Raw genomic sequence first — 15,612 nt, 5'->3', positions numbered from 1 at the left:
GAGCCCGCCAGGGGGCGCCCCGCAGGGCGGGCCCCGCGCATGCGCACAGCGCCGGCGGAAGCGGCGGGAGCGGCAGCGCTGGCGGCGGAGCAGCAGCAGCAGCAGCAGCAGCAGCGGCGGGGGAGCGGCGGCGGCGCCCGGGTGGGGCTGTGCCTGCTGTGCGGGCTGCCCGCGGCCGGCAAGTCCACGCTGGCCCGCGCCCTGAGCCGCCGGCTGCCGCAGCGCCCGGGCTGGGCCTGCGCGCTGCTCGCCTACGACGACCTCATCCCGCCGGAGGCCTTCCGGCCGCGCGCGCCGGGGGCGGGCCCGCACGAGCCGTGCCCATTGGTCAGTGCGGCTGCGCTGATTGGCCGGCCGGGCGCGCCCGTGTTACGTCACTGGGAGCGGCCGCAGTTGCCGGGCAACGGGACGCGGGCGGCGAGGGGCCGGGCCGGGGCTGGGCCGGGGCCCCTCACGGCGGGGCCGGGAGCGCTCAGCAGCGCCATGCGGAGCCCTGATCGCTCGCTCTTCTCTCCCCACAGCTGCCCGGCTGGAAGCAGAGCCGCCGCGAGCTGCTGCAGTGCCTGGAGGGATTCCTGCGGGCGCTGCTCAGCGGCGCGGCGCTGCCCGGCCCCGCGCAGCCGGGCTGGGAGCGCTTCCTGGGCTGCTGCCGCCGGCAGGGGCTGCTGCCCGCCGCGGACGGTGACGCTGGAGCCGCCTCCCGGCCGCTCGTCCTCCTGCTGGATGACAACTTCTATTACCAGAGCATGCGCTACGAGGTGTACCAGCTGGCCCGCAAATGTAATTATTCCTTGATCTTGGGCATGGGAAAGTTTGTAGGAAATTCAATGCGCTACAGCTGCCTTCTCTCAATGCTGTCTTGGAGCGTTGGTTATTCTGATTGCTGAATACCTGTAATAGAGTAGCAATCAATGTTACTGTCTTATTATAAATTGGTAGATCGTGTAAACTCCTTCCTCGAGCAGCCTTAAAGCACTTCCAGTCCATAAGGAGGCTCCAAAAGAGCTGGAGAGGGACTTTGGACAAGGGCATGGAATGGCAGAGGGCAATGGTTTCCCAGTGACAGAGAGCAGGGTTAATGTCCCAATGGGATATTGGGAATTATTGAATGAATTATTCCCTGTGAGGGTGGGCAGGCCCTGGCACAGGTGCCCAGAGCAGCTGTGGCTGCCCCTGGATCCCTGGCAGTGCCCAAGGCCAGGCTGGACACTGGGGCTGGAGCAGCCTGGGACAGTGGGAGGTGTCCCTGCCATGGCAGGGGTGGCACTGGATGAGCTTTAAGATCCTTTCCCAACCCAAACCGTTCCATGGTTCTGTGTGTTGTTCTCAGACATTACTTTTGCAGCCTTGAAGGTAAAATTAGGTTCCCTGTCTAGATTTGTTTTCATGTCAGGCTCAGAACCAGTGCAGAAGCTCCTCATTCAGGTAGAGCCTTTCTCCCACATGTTGCTCTCAGAAATGGCTACTTGAACCGTTTAAAGATAAAATTGTCTGGTTCTGTTCTTTTTAGATTCCTTGGGCTTCTGCCAGTTATTTTTAGAGTGTCCACTGGAATGCTGCCTGCAGAGGAATCGCCTCAGAAGTGATCCTGTGCCTGAGCAGACAATACAATTAATGGCAAGGAAAATAGAAATGCCAGATGTCAGGAAAAACGCTTGGGAGCAGCACAGCCTCATTCTGAGTAGCTCTGATTGCATCTCAGAGGACAAGTATGTTACTGGATTGATCCTAGAGTTTTCCCTAAGTGCTATTTTCAGTGATAGAAGCTTCTTATTGTAACTACACAATGTGTAAAAAATATTCCCAGTGGTGATTTTTGGAAGCCTGGCATTCACACAGAATCCAGGCTTGCTGCGAGCTCACATCCACCATCCTTTGCAGAGTTAACCTCAAAACTCACAGCATTCCTACCCTGTCACTGAAAATCTGTGTCAATTGCCTGAAATGCTAAGGCTGGAAATAATTTTACGTGTAACTGATTGCCTTAAAAATGTAACTGAAAACTTGCTTTTTTCTTTTTTTGTGTGGCATCATTAGAAAAAGAAAAAAGTGTATCTGTTTGATTGCCATGGTTTACTCTGTTGTTTGTTTTCTTAGTGAGCAGATCATGAACTTGCTGGCCACTGCTTTGGAAAATCCAGAGAGGCCAAACGAGGAGGACACGGAGCAAAAGGTAGCACTGCTGGGCTTCAGGGCACAGCTTTGGGAGCTGCCTGAGGGGCTGCTCATGTGTTGCTTTCAAACAGCACTTGAAATTCAAAGTGTTTGCTTGTTTTCTTCCTTCCTGGTGGCCTGGGCAGGAGGCAGCTCGGGCCGTGTGTGCAGCCAGTGCTGTCCATCAGGCTGACCAGGCGTGCAGGAGAATCATCTCCCAGGCAATGCAGGATGCCAAAGGTAACTCTTCCACCTGGCCTCCCATCCTGGCTGCTAACTGGCAATGGAAAACAGTCCCTGGAATTCCCTCGGGGTAAACTCTTCAGCACTCCTATCCTAGCAGGTGTGCCTGAGGCACCACAACTCTGGGCAGTGTTATTTGTAGAGGTTTGTAGATTTAAAAAACAGTATAATATTTATTAACTGTCTCAAATACAGCTTTAATAAACCCATTGAGTCCAGAGCAGCATTTTAGAGGATTTTAATACTGTTTTGGGACACATGTCAATAAGGACAGGGAGTGAGGACAGTGCAGCCTGCACTGATTTGCTCCCAAGATTTCTATGAGGAGCAGCTCAGTGTCCTTAACTGGAGAGCTCAGCTCTGTGCCTGTGACCAGGGACAGGAGGGAATGGCTGGAGATTTGTCAGGGGAGGTTGAGGTTGCATGTCAGGAAATGCTCTCCCCCAGAGGGTGCTGGCACTGCCCAGGCTCCCCTGGAAGCACAGCTGGGATTGTTGGGGTGTCTGCAGGGCCAGGAGCTGCACTGGATGATCCTTGTGGGTCCCTTCCAACTCAGGATATTCTGTGGTTCCCTGACTTTTTCTGAAAACATGAAGTTTAAAGTCCAGTTTCTATTTCCTTTTAGGAAAAAACATTCTCCCAAGTGAGATGAAGAACCTGGCAGAAGAACTCAACAAACTGAAAGCAGAATTTTTGGAAGACTTGAGGCAAGGAAAGACTTTGAAAATCCAATATTCTGATTCTCCCACAAGTGTTACTTCTTCATTCCAACATGAGGCAACCAATGTAGTAAATAAATATCTTTTAAAATAATGACACAGAGAATGTTGGGTGTTTAGGAGTCCAAAGTGTTTCAAATGCAGCACTCTGAGCATTGCTGCTGAGAGATCTGAGGTGCAGCTCCCTTCTCTGGAGCCCCTGTGATGGCAAAAAACCAGTTTAATCAAGTCTAACCAAGCTGTTCTTGGCTGTGGAGATCAAGCCAAGGGCAAACCATCCTGAGATTTGAATTTCACAGCATCAGAAAGAGTTAACCCATGAGGAGCACTTGGGAAAGCACCAGCTCCACCCCTGGAAGGACATGCAATTAAGAACTGACATGAGGCCTAATTAGAAAGTGTTATTTTATTCATATCTTACAAAAGCAAAGCTTCACAACATGAACTACATGAGATAGAGTTATTTCAGAATTAACCATGTCATCTCAAAAACCTTCACTAACATTAAAATTTATTTTACAACTCCAACAGGTTTCATTTTTGCATAAAATCTGCTCTTTACACTGAAATACATATTAACAAAGTAGGTACTTAGAAGCACATACACATTGCTCAATGAAAAATGCTTTAGCAGGAGAGAGATTTCCTGCAGCAGAACATCCATTTGCTGTAGATTTTCAAAGAAGCTTAAAATTAGTAGAAAACTTGCCAGTGAAGATTTCTAAATTACATTCCCTTTGTCAAAAAGAAACAAAAAGCAAACCTCCAAAACATTCTGGAACAAAACAAACAGCAACAGATTATTTGGCTGGAAAACACTGCTAGGAAGTGTCTCCCAGCACTGAGTTTTATATTAAAATGCCAATCAATATTTTATGTCTAAATCCTCTTCATCTAAACATGTGTCTGTGAAAAAACAAACTATTTTTCCTATTGCCTTCTTCACAGTTAAATTTTAACTGAGATAGTGAAGATGTTCAAATATTCAAATGTTCATTGGAATATTCAGTCTCAAACCAGTGAATGTGTATTAAGAGTGCTGTAAATAGTGAATTTTAGAAATGTCCACAAAACTATAAAATAAGCTGTGACAATAAAAACAAAACCCCCACAAAGTTCATTTGCAACAACTTAACAGAACCGAGCTATGGAAAAACTCCATCTCCTTCCCAAACTTCCATTAATAACAGTTAAAATGGTAATCACCCATTACCTTATAATACAAGGATTTGGGTTTAAAAAAAATAAGTAAGTGCAGTGTAGCAAATGGAGGCCTCAATATGAAAAGTTCTTTTAAGGACTCAGTGCCAGAATCCTGGACAAGTCCCTCACTTGCTCTGGGTAAGGCCTGCTGGTGCAAGGGATCATACTTGGAAAGAATTTGCCACTACCAACTCTTTAAATTATGATCAATAGTGTGTATAAATTATGAAAAATAGGAAAACACACCTCCCAAAGCTCCTCAGTTGACAGAAGGGGGCGATGGTGTCAGGGCATTGTTTGGCACAACTGAACACGGGGTGTGATGATGGAACAGGAACAATGCCAGTCCTGGGAAGGACACGGGGACCTGGGTGCAGGGCCAAGGGCTGAGCACCAAAGCTGCTGCTGCCCAGGAACCCACCTGCAGTGAGGAGTTTGCCCAAGGAAAAGCTTTTTCATTCCTCAACCATTCCTAGCTGTCCCAAACTTATCTTTCCTCGAGAGCAGAACCAACAGTATCCAGGCAGCAGCAGGAAAATCCTTCCAAATGATTTGCAAGGCTTGGGGATAGATGTTTTTCATAGCGAGTTCTGTTATTAGGAACATAAATTCCCCACACCAGGATCCCCTCCTAAACCAGGGCCCTTTCCCATGACATCCTGCAGGCTTCCCCTTGCTCCCAACTCCTCCATTAGTGACCTATCCTTAGTTTTGTTCAAGCCCATCGTGGTTCAGGAGCCAGGATTTCTCTAAATCACCAAATCAGGAGACCAAGAAAAGCCTCTAACAATGTCGACACTGCCAACAGAAGCTCCAGTGGGTCAGAAACCACATCAGTGCACATGGAAATTACTCTTCCTACAACACCAGGAGGGAAAAAACCACAAACCAAGGAGAACCTGGATGCTGTGAACGCTCAGTACTGTAAAATGGTTCCTCCCTGGAGTTTCCACAAGTTTCCTTGGAAATGCCAGAGCTTAGGAACAGAAGACTGCATCACCTATCAAAAAGGCAAGGAAAACCACTTCCATAAATTACTAACTGTAAAATCTTCAAGAGGAATGTCTCTTATCCCAACACTACATTTGAGCCAAATTTAAATTGGAGACTTGTTCAATGTGTGATCCAAAGAGAGCCACCATTTCTGCCCTCTTTGGAAAAAAATCTGATTCCAAAACCTGTCCAGGAGCAGTAACTTCTAACTTGATTCCAGTTCAATCAGCTTTTACTCCTTAAAATAAAGGATGTTTACACACACAGACTTGCAGTTTTACTTAAAAAATAAATCTAAAAATTATAAAGCAACAATGAAATGTTTTGGAATTACAGAGTGTCATGATGAAAAATGAAGATTACATTGTCTTACAAATCCAGCAAAATGAATTCTGAACCAGGCCTGAAAACAAAACAATTTTTAGGAGTGACAGTGCTTCATTACACTGGAACCACTTCAGGGGCACATTTCTGACTTCATTACTACAAGACTGCACAGCCTCTTAAGAATCCAGTTCCTCAAGCACAGAAATTCAACAGTAGGTCAGTCAGGTAGACAGAAACATGTCTGGTATCCAAATTTCTATTTAATTAAAGAAAAACTTACTTCTGAAGCTAAAATTCTTACACAGGTGGTTTTCCTGCACTGATCTCACCCTCATCACTCTAAGTTTTTCCATTGGTTTCAGGAAGTTTTCACTCCTATAACAATATAAATTTGAATAAGCCAAACATTTTCTATTCAGATTCCAACCTCTGACTTGTGGAACATACATAAAATCTCCTAGCTTTTAACAAAACATGGTTTGCTGATAGGAAAAAGGGAGTATTATAAGAGAAACTTTGTCTCCAGTAGGACAAACCAAGGTAAAAGTGCATGTCTAAATATGGGAAAAGCAACAGTTCTTCCTTTATTTTTAACATCTCAAATTCATATCTAGCAATAAAGTTATTACTAATTTTAATTAAATGTTTTATTCAGGTTTATGTTAAAGTGCCTGTCCTTTAGCCTGAAGGCTTCTAAAGATGAGTGTACACTATGAAACAAAATAAACACCTTCAGTTACCATTTGCCATCTGCAATTCCTAAAAACAACTTCAGTGTAGTCAGCCAGTTTTCCTTTGCACCCTGCATGGAGCCCAGAAAAAGCCAGAGGTCCTTCCCCTTATTCCCAGCACACCCAAAGGACTTCAAACCTGGGAGAGGTGACAAACCAGGCTTCCAAATCAGCTGAAATTTACACTAAACTGGATTATTTAACTCCCAAAAATACAGGCAACCTCTCAGCTGCAGCCTGGCTGAACATAGAACTGAACAAAGGAGTTTTCATTTGTAAACTTCTTGTTTGTTTCTATCAGAACCTCTGTCAGCAGGACAGAAGTCTAATTGTGCAAATTTTAAATATCTGTACAACTCAGTTTAAGGCAGTTAGAAATCTCACAGAATATATATATTAGTTCTCCAGGCTCTTCATTATGTTCCTAAAAATTGCCTCTTCTGAAAAACAATGACATCAAATTTTGTAGAGTGTAGATAAAATAAGGTATCTTACTTTTTTGTTTCTATAACTCATGAATGACAGGCTTTTAGCTCGTTTTTTTCCTACCAGTTGTATTCACAATAACCTGTTATCTTCTAGTTTTGTGCTAATAGTTAAATTAGTGTTTAAGTCCTAGCATGAAGAGTTTAGATTATACTAAACAAAAACTTATTATTAGCCTTCATCAGATTAATGCAACTTTTGTATCAAATTGAAGTTGTATGAGAAAATTGCTTCTTTTTGTTTGAGTAGCCAGGTTTTTAAGGATTTCTCCAAAGTCATAGAATGGCTGGGGTTGGAAGGGGCCTTAAAGGAGGGACACCTTTCACTGTCCCAGGGTACTCCAAGCCCTGTCCAGCCTGGCCTTGGGCACAGCCAGGGATCCAGGGGCAGCCACAGCTGCTCTGGGCACCCTGTGCCAGGGCCTGCCACCCTCTCAGGGAACAATTCCTGCCAAAATCCCATCTAACTCTGCCCTTTGTCACCACAAAGCCATTCCCTCTACATGATGTGACACACATCTACATGATGTGTCATTGCATTGACCTTTCGTATTTTATGGATAATACATCTTGCCTAGTAAACAATCTGGGAATCACATCCTATGGTTCAGGACACAGGCTCTGCTTCACTTGCAGAAGGTTTATTGGGATTAAGTGCAAGCAACTTAAATTTAGCAACCACAGCATGTAAATGCATTCCAACCCTTACAGCACTCTTGGCTGTTTTTGAAAGGCTACATGTAAAACAGCAACTGAATCTGATACAAAAATTCCCTGGCAAGTTTTACAAGAACACGGAAATCAATTTGCCTCCTTTGTCAAACTTATTAATGTGAAGATTCCTTATGGGAATGTGCAAGCTTTCCATCAGCAAGTATGAAAAATAGACTGTAATATGTTAAAAAACTAAACCAAAGCACGTTCTCAGTCAATGTTGATTATGTTGGCCTCTTGCGAAGTGGCAAGCGAAGTCGTACTTGTTTTTACACTTACACCCACAAATGTTACACTGGAAAGGGTTTTCAAATCCATGGCATCCCATGTGGATGGTGTACAGGATATTGTCTGCAAAGTACATGTCACAGTGCGGGCAGTGGTGCAGCAGCTGCGGGTCCTGCACGGGCAGGGCTGGAGCCGGCGTGCTGGGCTGGCTGTTGCTGATGCTGGGCGTGCTGGTGTGGGCGCTGCGCTCGCTGCTGGGCCCCGCCACGGGGCTGAAGTTCCTCTGGTTGTGTGCGGGCCGGGAGTCGGGGCTGGTCGGGGAGGAATTCTGAGGGATATTGGCTGACACAGCTGAAACCACTGCAGGTGCAGCGGGCTGCTGGATCATGAAAGGCTTTTCGTCTTGACAGGAGACGACGTCAGGAGAGGCCGGATTTTGGTTTTCGGGCGGCAAACTGGACAACTGTCCTGCTAAGGTGGAGAGCTGGTTTAGAGGATTATCCACCATGAGGTCCTGTGCATCTCGGGGCAAGCCGCCGCTCTGAGTCGTTTTTGTCATGCCCTCGTACGCCTCAGTCTGGATATTGGGGATTTCATGGGTGAAATCGTTAAGGTAGTCCGGTTTCTGCACCACCATGGACGGCGGACTCAGGTTAATTAACGCCCTCCTGCTGTACCCCAAATTGCCGGTCTTCTTCTGCAGGACGCCCCACATCTTCTTGCTGCTCAGGGAAGACCTGGTGCCCTTGATGGGCACCATCTTGTGCTTGCGGCGGCGGTGGTGGGACAGGTTGCTGCGGTCGCTGCAGCGGAACGAGCACAGCTCGCACTTGTAGGGCTTCTCGCCGGTGTGCGAGCGCATGTGCGCCTCCAGGTGGCGCTCGTAGGCCGAGGCGAAGGGACACAGGTGGCACCTGTGCGGCTTCTCCCCTGCAAGAGCACAACGCGTTAGGGAGCGGCGCCTCGGAGGGCTGCCTGCCACACAGGCTGGACAGAAGCGGGTATTTATTAAAAAAAATAAACTAAAAAGCGACATTAGCGCTCTCTACAGCTCCCTGAAGGGTGGTTGTGGTCAGAAGGAGTTGGTCTCTTTCTCCAGGCAGTGACTGACAGAACGAGAGGACACAGTCCTGAGCTGTGCCAAGGGGAATATAAATTGGATATTAGGAGGAAGTTTTTCACAGAGAGTAATAAAATACTCTCTAATAATGGCCTGCCTGGGGAGGTGGTGGAGTCACCATCCCTGGATGTGTTTATAACAGACTGGATGAGGCACTTAGTGCCATGGTTTAGTTGAGGTGTTAGGGCTGGGTTGGACTCCATGATCTTGGAAGTCTCTTCCAACCCAGTGATTCTGTGAAAAACTCTTTAAGGACACACCTAGCCTGGACAAGGTGGACCCAAAATGGCCACAGAATGGACAAACGGTCACCAGGTCTCACACTTTTATAAGTTTTGGGCCATTTGCACACTGGGGTTTAATTGTCCAATTACAGCTTCAGATTATGAAGTCCCCTCCCTCTTGTTTTCTCTCATTGTTGAAGAGCATTCCACACTTTGAAATGCCAGTCTGGGATACCAAATAGATTTTTTTTTTATTCCCCCTCCATGACTGGCTCTCCAAGAGGAAAGAAATCAATTTTTGTGCTACCTTAAAGTACATTCTTTGCACCAAGTAAAACCATGATTTCTCCATGAGCATCTCTCTCTACTCACATGTGTACACACAAGGATGAGTAAAGATCTGGAGAACTGGCAAAATGGTATGAGAAGATTGACAAACTCCCTGCATGCACACAGAATTTGCCATCTGATTTCATTCTAAACTGGTTACACAGAGATAAAAGTTTTGCATCACATGTAACTCAACGCAGCTGGTGAGTTATCATTATCTGCTGTCAGACTCAGCATGAAGCCAATCCTGCAGCAAGGCTGCACTTAAAAATGATAATAATACTGGTTGCATGGTCGTGCCTGGGTCACAGCTCCTTTGGCAGATGTCCAGGATGCTGTACCTGTTTATTTACACTGCTCTGAGGCTGTGAGGCAGCTGCCACTTCCCTATTTTAATGCTGACTCATCTGAGCCTTCACAGCACAAGCAATCCATCTCCTGGCCCTCTGCCAGCCATCCAAGCAAAACAGCACTCAGGCCTTGGATCTTCTCCCTTGAGTGGAAAAACAAACCAAACCAGGAAAACCAAAGGAACTCTTTTCTTGTTCTGGAAGACACAAGAGAAGAATTTACCAGGTCTTCAGGATCTGAACCTCAGAGCTCTGATTTCTGGTTGGTTGCCATTTCCTACCCCCTTATGCCCTGTTGAAACAAACCAACACTGCAGGGCCAGGTCAAGGAGCCCCACCTTCCCCAAAATCCACCCAGGGAGCTACTGCGTGGAGGGAATGGGTCCCAGCAGAGTGACAATCTGACTGACACTACCTGAGGAGAACTACAGTTACATCCCAGGTACAACAGGTGAGTCCCAAAATGCCACCTACCCAAGACCACTGAAAAGAGACTCTCTGAAGATTTGGGATGGTCCATACCAGACTGGAAACCTGTAAAAACTTTCGTTCTTTGCAGGACACAATTTTTTTTTTGCTCTGCTTAACACCCTGAAGTCTTCTGTATTGGTGTGACACACTTGACAGACTCCACAAGCACCTATTTTTTTTTGTTTTCTCTCATTTTCCATAAAGTTGGAGCTTTCAGAACAGTTTAGGATATTCTAACCTTTATGAGAGCTTTGCTTTTCAGGTTTACACATCCAGCAATGGCAAATGCTCCTTAACTAGCCACAGTTGATATTTTTTCTGTTCCCTACTGATATCAGCCACTTACTTGATGGTATGTCCTCACATTTGAATATTCTACCAATAACTTTATTCTTATTATTCCTATTATTCCTATTATTCCTATTATTCTTATTATTCTTATTAATAAGAATATGCTTTTTACTTCCACATCTAGAATGCTGTGTAGAACAAGGATATTTTCATGGCTAAACAACAGAAGAAGAGGCCCTATAAATCTCTGTGTAAGAACAGGTACATTTGTCACTTTTCTCATTAGCATAGAAAAACTGAAAGATATTTTTAGGGCTCTTCAGTTGACATTGAAACTTCCATGCTAAATTTTACTCCCATGTAGTTACTTATAATAATAAATGTCAGTAGGAATTTGCACAGTTTAACTAGGTAACGACACACCTTTACAAAAATAAAACCCACCAATGCCCAGTTATTGTAAAGAACTCTCACACTGCTGAATTTGCCAACTCCTGACATGCTGAGTAAATGCCCCAGGGGCTCCCACCAAGCAGAGCAGGACTCCCTACCTGTGTGGATCCTGATGTGCTCTATGAGCCGTGCTGTCCCCTTGCTGGCGTAGTTGCAGTACCGACACTTTAACTTCCCATCAAAAGTCCTCTCAAACCCATCCACCAACATTCCTGAGTTTTCATCCAGTGACACTTCAACAGAGGGATGATCCAGACCATTCTGATCCCCTTCTGTGCCAGCTGTGAACAATGAAACACAGATTTTAATGAGCGATCTGTGGGACACCATCTGTCACGCTGTGAGCAAATGCTGAAACACTTCTGCTTCTCTCTGCCCTTCTCTTTAAATATAGAGAATTATACAAACATGCCCTGATGAAAACAAAGGTACATACACATCCTTTGTGATGTGAAAATCACTATCTGAAATGCTTCTGATATTCAGAAATACAGCAGCAGCGTTACCTGGACTGTGAACACTGAAGTCACTCTCAAAAAAAATCAGATTTATGGTACTGGAATCAGCTCACCTCCCTGGAGAGTCTCTACTTCCTTGTCACCAGTAACAGATCCAGAAATCATATTGACATGGTGAGTCTGCTGGGTCAGATATTCCTGAAAATCCTTCACAAAATCCAACGGTTCTGCCTTCTTTTCCCCCATATTGACTCTCTCATTTACAACCTCTCGTGCCTAGAAGGGAAAATGTTTTCAGAACAAAAGGGTCATTGAATTTGGCTGCATTCATAAAAACAAGTTCAGGTTTTGGGTTGGATTTTTTGAAGTGAAGAATTACTTTTATCACACAGCATAAGTCAAAGAACAAATTGACAACCATAAGAATATTGGGTTTTGAATTTTTAACATCACCAAACAAAATTTATGGGGAAATCACTTTCAGCAACAGGCAAATGACATAATAAAATAGTAAATAAAACTAAAAAAATAAATGTAATAATAAAAATCAACCTGCCTTTAAAAATAAAAAAAATGGATCATACCTGAATTTAGTTCCCTGCTAAGTGGCAAACATGCTCCAAAATGTAGCTCAACACGTCAGATAAAAAGCACAGAGCAGAGTTCTCCACTTTCCTAGAAGGAATAAAAAGGAAATGTGAGTCCATTACTCTTCTCAAACCCCATGAGTTAAAGAAAGAAACCTGAAAAATATTTGTCTTTGAAAGACAGGGCTCTAACACTCTGGTGCTCTAAGTTTTATTAAAGCAATCACACTTCCAGTAAAAGTTTTTCAAAGACTGCATCCTCTCCTTCCTGGATGTCACCTGAAGGACACTCCTGACTCACTGACTGTTTTCCAATAAACATCTGGCTCCAAAAAACCCAGATTTGGGTCAGTCAGTTATGGGAACTGCAGTGCTGGGAAACAACTGAATTCTGGAGATCAGCAAAGCTGGAAAGAAGCCTTAGACAAAGCACTGTTCCACAGTTCTCCCAAAATTTTACTTTCCTAATCTGAGTAAAAGTCTTAATCCATTATTTTACACTGAAATGATTAAAATATTCCCCAGAAATCAGTGGTCAAGCTTGTTTTGGGGAGTGTAAATACCAAACCTCTATAAAGTCTCAATTCACAATGAATTTGGAAAGACAGAGCTTGGGATACATTTAGAAGGAGAAGAACAAGTCTGTCACATTATTTCTGCAGATTATAATCAGAAGTAATTTACAATGCTACCATTTCAATAAGAATATTCTTTATTTTTAATAGATACTTAGGTGACCAACAGAAACTCAAGTTCAGAGTTCCAGACCACATTTAAATATCTTCTCCTGTGTATCCAAAGCTACTCACAGACATTTCTTCATTTTTGGCATCCAGATGAGGATGTTCTTTCACATCTTACCTGAGTGTGCTCAACTCCCAGCACTGATTATCACCATTAAATTAGTTTGGAACACATCTTTATGTATCTATCTACCTACCCTCTTCCAGGTGTCACCAGCCTCCTGCAGGTTTAAGTTAATTTGTGTTCCATTTGTTGGTGTCTCCTGCAATAAAACAAAGACATCAGGATATGATTTATAATATCCAAGACATCTCTAATATGGAAGATATGAAGAGAAAAACAGAACAATGTAAGATAGAGTTCTAACCACGAATTATAATTAGAAATAACAATTTAAAATTAAACCATTCAAAACAACATCAAAGGTTTGTGTTATCACAGGAGAACCTTAGTGCCTTTGGGTAAGGCACTAAAACTTATTTCACAGAATCACAGAATAGTTTGGAGTGGAAGGGACCTTAAATCTCATCCAGTGCCACCCCTGCCATGGCAGGGACACCTCCCACTGTCCCAGGCTGCTCCAGCCCCAGTGTCCAGCCTGGCCTTGGGCACTGCCAGGGATGCAGGGGCAGCCACAGCTGCTCTGGGCACCCTGTGCCAGGGCCTGCCCACCCTCACAGGTGGAATTCCTTCCTAATATCCCATCTAACTCTGCCCTCTGGCAGTTGAAAGCCACTTCCCCCTGCCCTGTCATTCCAGGCTCTCTCCATCTTTCTTTTGTGTCCTTTCATGTACTGAAGGGCCACAATTCAGTCATCCCAAAGCTTTCTCTACTCCAGGCTGAATGACCCCAAATTTCTCAGCCTTACTTGACTGCACTAATTGCTTTTAAAAAGCATTTAATTTTGAAAGAAAATGACATAAAATTTCATAAACAGGTTAGGGATCAACTGCATAAATCTCCCTTTCTCTTCCTCATTGATTTATCATGACAACACTCATCCTTTTCTTTCCACCAGTGCAGGGAATTGGCACCACAATTCAACTCAAAAGCTCCCATTTGTACCTTCAAACACTTCTGTGATTTTTTTGTGCTATTTTTTAGAGCTACACAGCCCGCAGCTCTCCTTCTCAGGAGAGAATGACGCACATCTGATCCTTGCTGTGCCACTCCCGCAAACCAGAAAATGCAATTGTAATTATCAGAACCGGAGCAGCCCGGGTCGCGTTTCACACCCCGGGCATGGGCTGAGCCACAGCGGGTGTCACCCGAGCCCTGCTGACACAGCCACACCTCCTCCAGCTTCACACAGCCAGAGCACAGCACTGGGTACTCATTTTCCACCCAGGGACAAGTGCTGCACTGAACAGGGTCACAGCACTGAGGTGAGCTAAGGCTGCCATCACAGAACGGGCCAGGATGAAATATTCTGCCTCAATAATGCTGCTAAAGAAAGCAGCTCACAAGAGTACACCCAGCACTTTCACACACACAGTCAGAACTAATCCTGCAGTAATTATAAGAGAATAAAATATCTATGAGGATGTGTATGCAGTAAGAGAATAAAATTACTGCGAGCATATGTGTGCATCCCACCTTCTTCTAAGGAACCCAGGGGAAAAAAAGGGGGATGTTCTCTGATCCACCTTTTTCGTAGCAAATAAATTAAAGCAGGAAGGATTCCAAACTCTATCCGAGCCCTTCCCGGTCCTCCTGAAGGAGTTTTGACCGTGGGAAGGGGGAGTGAAGCACGGCGTTGGTGGCCTGCCATCAACCCCGAGCACTCCGGGTCGATCCCGCGCCTCCTCCTCCAGCCAACACCAGAACGGGAAGCGACACGGCCGCGGGAAAGCTCCCAGAAACCCGCGTGTCCCGTTCTGGCTCCTCGGGACAAGAGACACGGAGCTTCTGGAGGGGATGCAGGGAAGGGCAGCAGAGATGCTGAAGGGCCTGGAGCATCTCCGTGCCCAGGAAAAGAAGCTGAGGGAGCTGGGGCTGTTCAGCCTGGAGAGGAGCCCCAGCTGAGAGGGGCCCCCAGCCCTGTCTGTCCCTGTCTGTCCCTGGGTGTCCCTGTCTGTCCCTGTCTGTCCCTGGGTGCAGGGAGGGGCAGAGCAGGGCCCAGGTGCCAGAGCCACGGGCAGGGACTGATGCACAGCAAGTTCCACCTGAACATGAAGAAGAACTTTACTGTGAGGGTGTCAGCGCTGGGACAGACTGCCCAGAGAGGGTGCGGAGTGTCCCTCACTGGGGATATCCCAGAACCTGTCCTATGTCTTCTGAGATGGCCCTGCCTGAGCAGGGAGGTGCGACCGGATTGATTCCTTCCAACCTCACCCACTCCGTGATTCTGTGATTCCAGTTATCCTGCGATTTCAGTAATTCTGGGATTTCTGGGATTCTGTAATTTCTGTGTTTCCCCTGATTTCTGTGTCCCCCGGCTTCAGCTCAAAGGAGCAGCCTCGGGGCTGCGCCGCTGACCCGGCCCCGCTGCCGGCGGGGCAGCGCGGCCCTCCCCAAGCGCTGCCCCCAGCCCCGCCGCCCGGCTCCGTCACGGCACAGGGAGGCCCCAGAAGGAGAAGGAGGGAGGAAAAGGGAGAGGGAACGAGACGGAAGGGGAGTAAAGAAGAGGGAAGGGGAGGACAGCAGCACTCACCGCCGCCGCCCCGCGCCGCTCCCGCCTCCCGCCGCCGCCATGTTTGTTGTGCCTCCCCCCCGCCCTGCCCGGCCCGGCCCGGCCCCGCCCATCGCAGTCTCGCGAGACCCGCGCGCGCCGGCGGGAGCGGAGG

General features: G+C 46.3%; 2 protein-coding genes across 2 annotated transcripts; one reads left to right on the top strand and one right to left on the bottom strand.

Annotated features, from left to right (window-relative positions):
* The first annotated feature begins 24 nt into the window (after positions 1-24).
* PSTK (phosphoseryl-tRNA kinase) lies at positions 25-4,364 on the top strand. Its single transcript, XM_063405146.1, has 6 exons — positions 25-327; positions 522-780; positions 1,511-1,709; positions 2,098-2,173; positions 2,301-2,394; positions 3,023-4,364. Exons 1-6 carry the CDS (start codon positions 40-42, stop codon positions 3,208-3,210), a joined length of 1,104 nt encoding a protein of 367 aa, XP_063261216.1. The 5' UTR covers positions 25-39; the 3' UTR covers positions 3,211-4,364.
* Positions 3,505-15,565, bottom strand: IKZF5 (IKAROS family zinc finger 5). Its single transcript, XM_063405145.1, has 6 exons — positions 15,480-15,565; positions 13,022-13,087; positions 12,079-12,169; positions 11,608-11,770; positions 11,135-11,317; positions 3,505-8,727 (listed from the first exon to the last, which is right to left on the bottom strand). The coding sequence occupies exons 4-6, from the start codon at positions 11,738-11,740 to the stop codon at positions 7,784-7,786; spliced, it is 1,260 nt and encodes a 419-aa protein (XP_063261215.1). The 5' UTR covers positions 11,741-11,770; positions 12,079-12,169; positions 13,022-13,087; positions 15,480-15,565; the 3' UTR covers positions 3,505-7,783.
* Positions 15,566-15,612: the final 47 nt, after the last annotated feature.

Source organism: Prinia subflava, chromosome 9 (genome assembly GCF_021018805.1).
Source record: "Prinia subflava isolate CZ2003 ecotype Zambia chromosome 9, Cam_Psub_1.2, whole genome shotgun sequence".
Lineage (NCBI taxonomy): Eukaryota > Metazoa > Chordata > Aves > Passeriformes > Cisticolidae > Prinia > Prinia subflava.
Note: the sequence above shows the minus strand (reverse complement) of the source record. Positions and strands in the feature narration are given on the sequence as shown.

Bases quoted from the DNA above. Each gene is read 5' to 3' on its own strand.
- IKZF5 (XM_063405145.1), bottom strand. From the start codon at position 11,740: ATGGGGGAAAAGAAGGCAGAACCGTTGGATTTTGTGAAGGATTTTCAG. The intron at 11,318-11,607 runs GTGAGCTGATTC...CATTGTTCACAG, and splicing joins AGTAGAGACTCTCCAGGGAG to CTGGCACAGAAGGGGATCAG. The intron at 8,728-11,134 runs GTAGGGAGTCCT...GTGCTCTTGCAG, and splicing joins GCACATCAGGATCCACACAG to GGGAGAAGCCGCACAGGTGC.
- PSTK (XM_063405146.1), top strand. From the start codon at position 40: ATGCGCACAGCGCCGGCGGAAGCGGCGGGAGCGGCAGCGCTGGCGGCG. The intron at 1,710-2,097 runs GTATGTTACTGG...TTGTTTTCTTAG, and splicing joins GATTGCATCTCAGAGGACAA to TGAGCAGATCATGAACTTGC. The intron at 2,174-2,300 runs GTAGCACTGCTG...TGGCCTGGGCAG, and splicing joins AGGAGGACACGGAGCAAAAG to GAGGCAGCTCGGGCCGTGTG.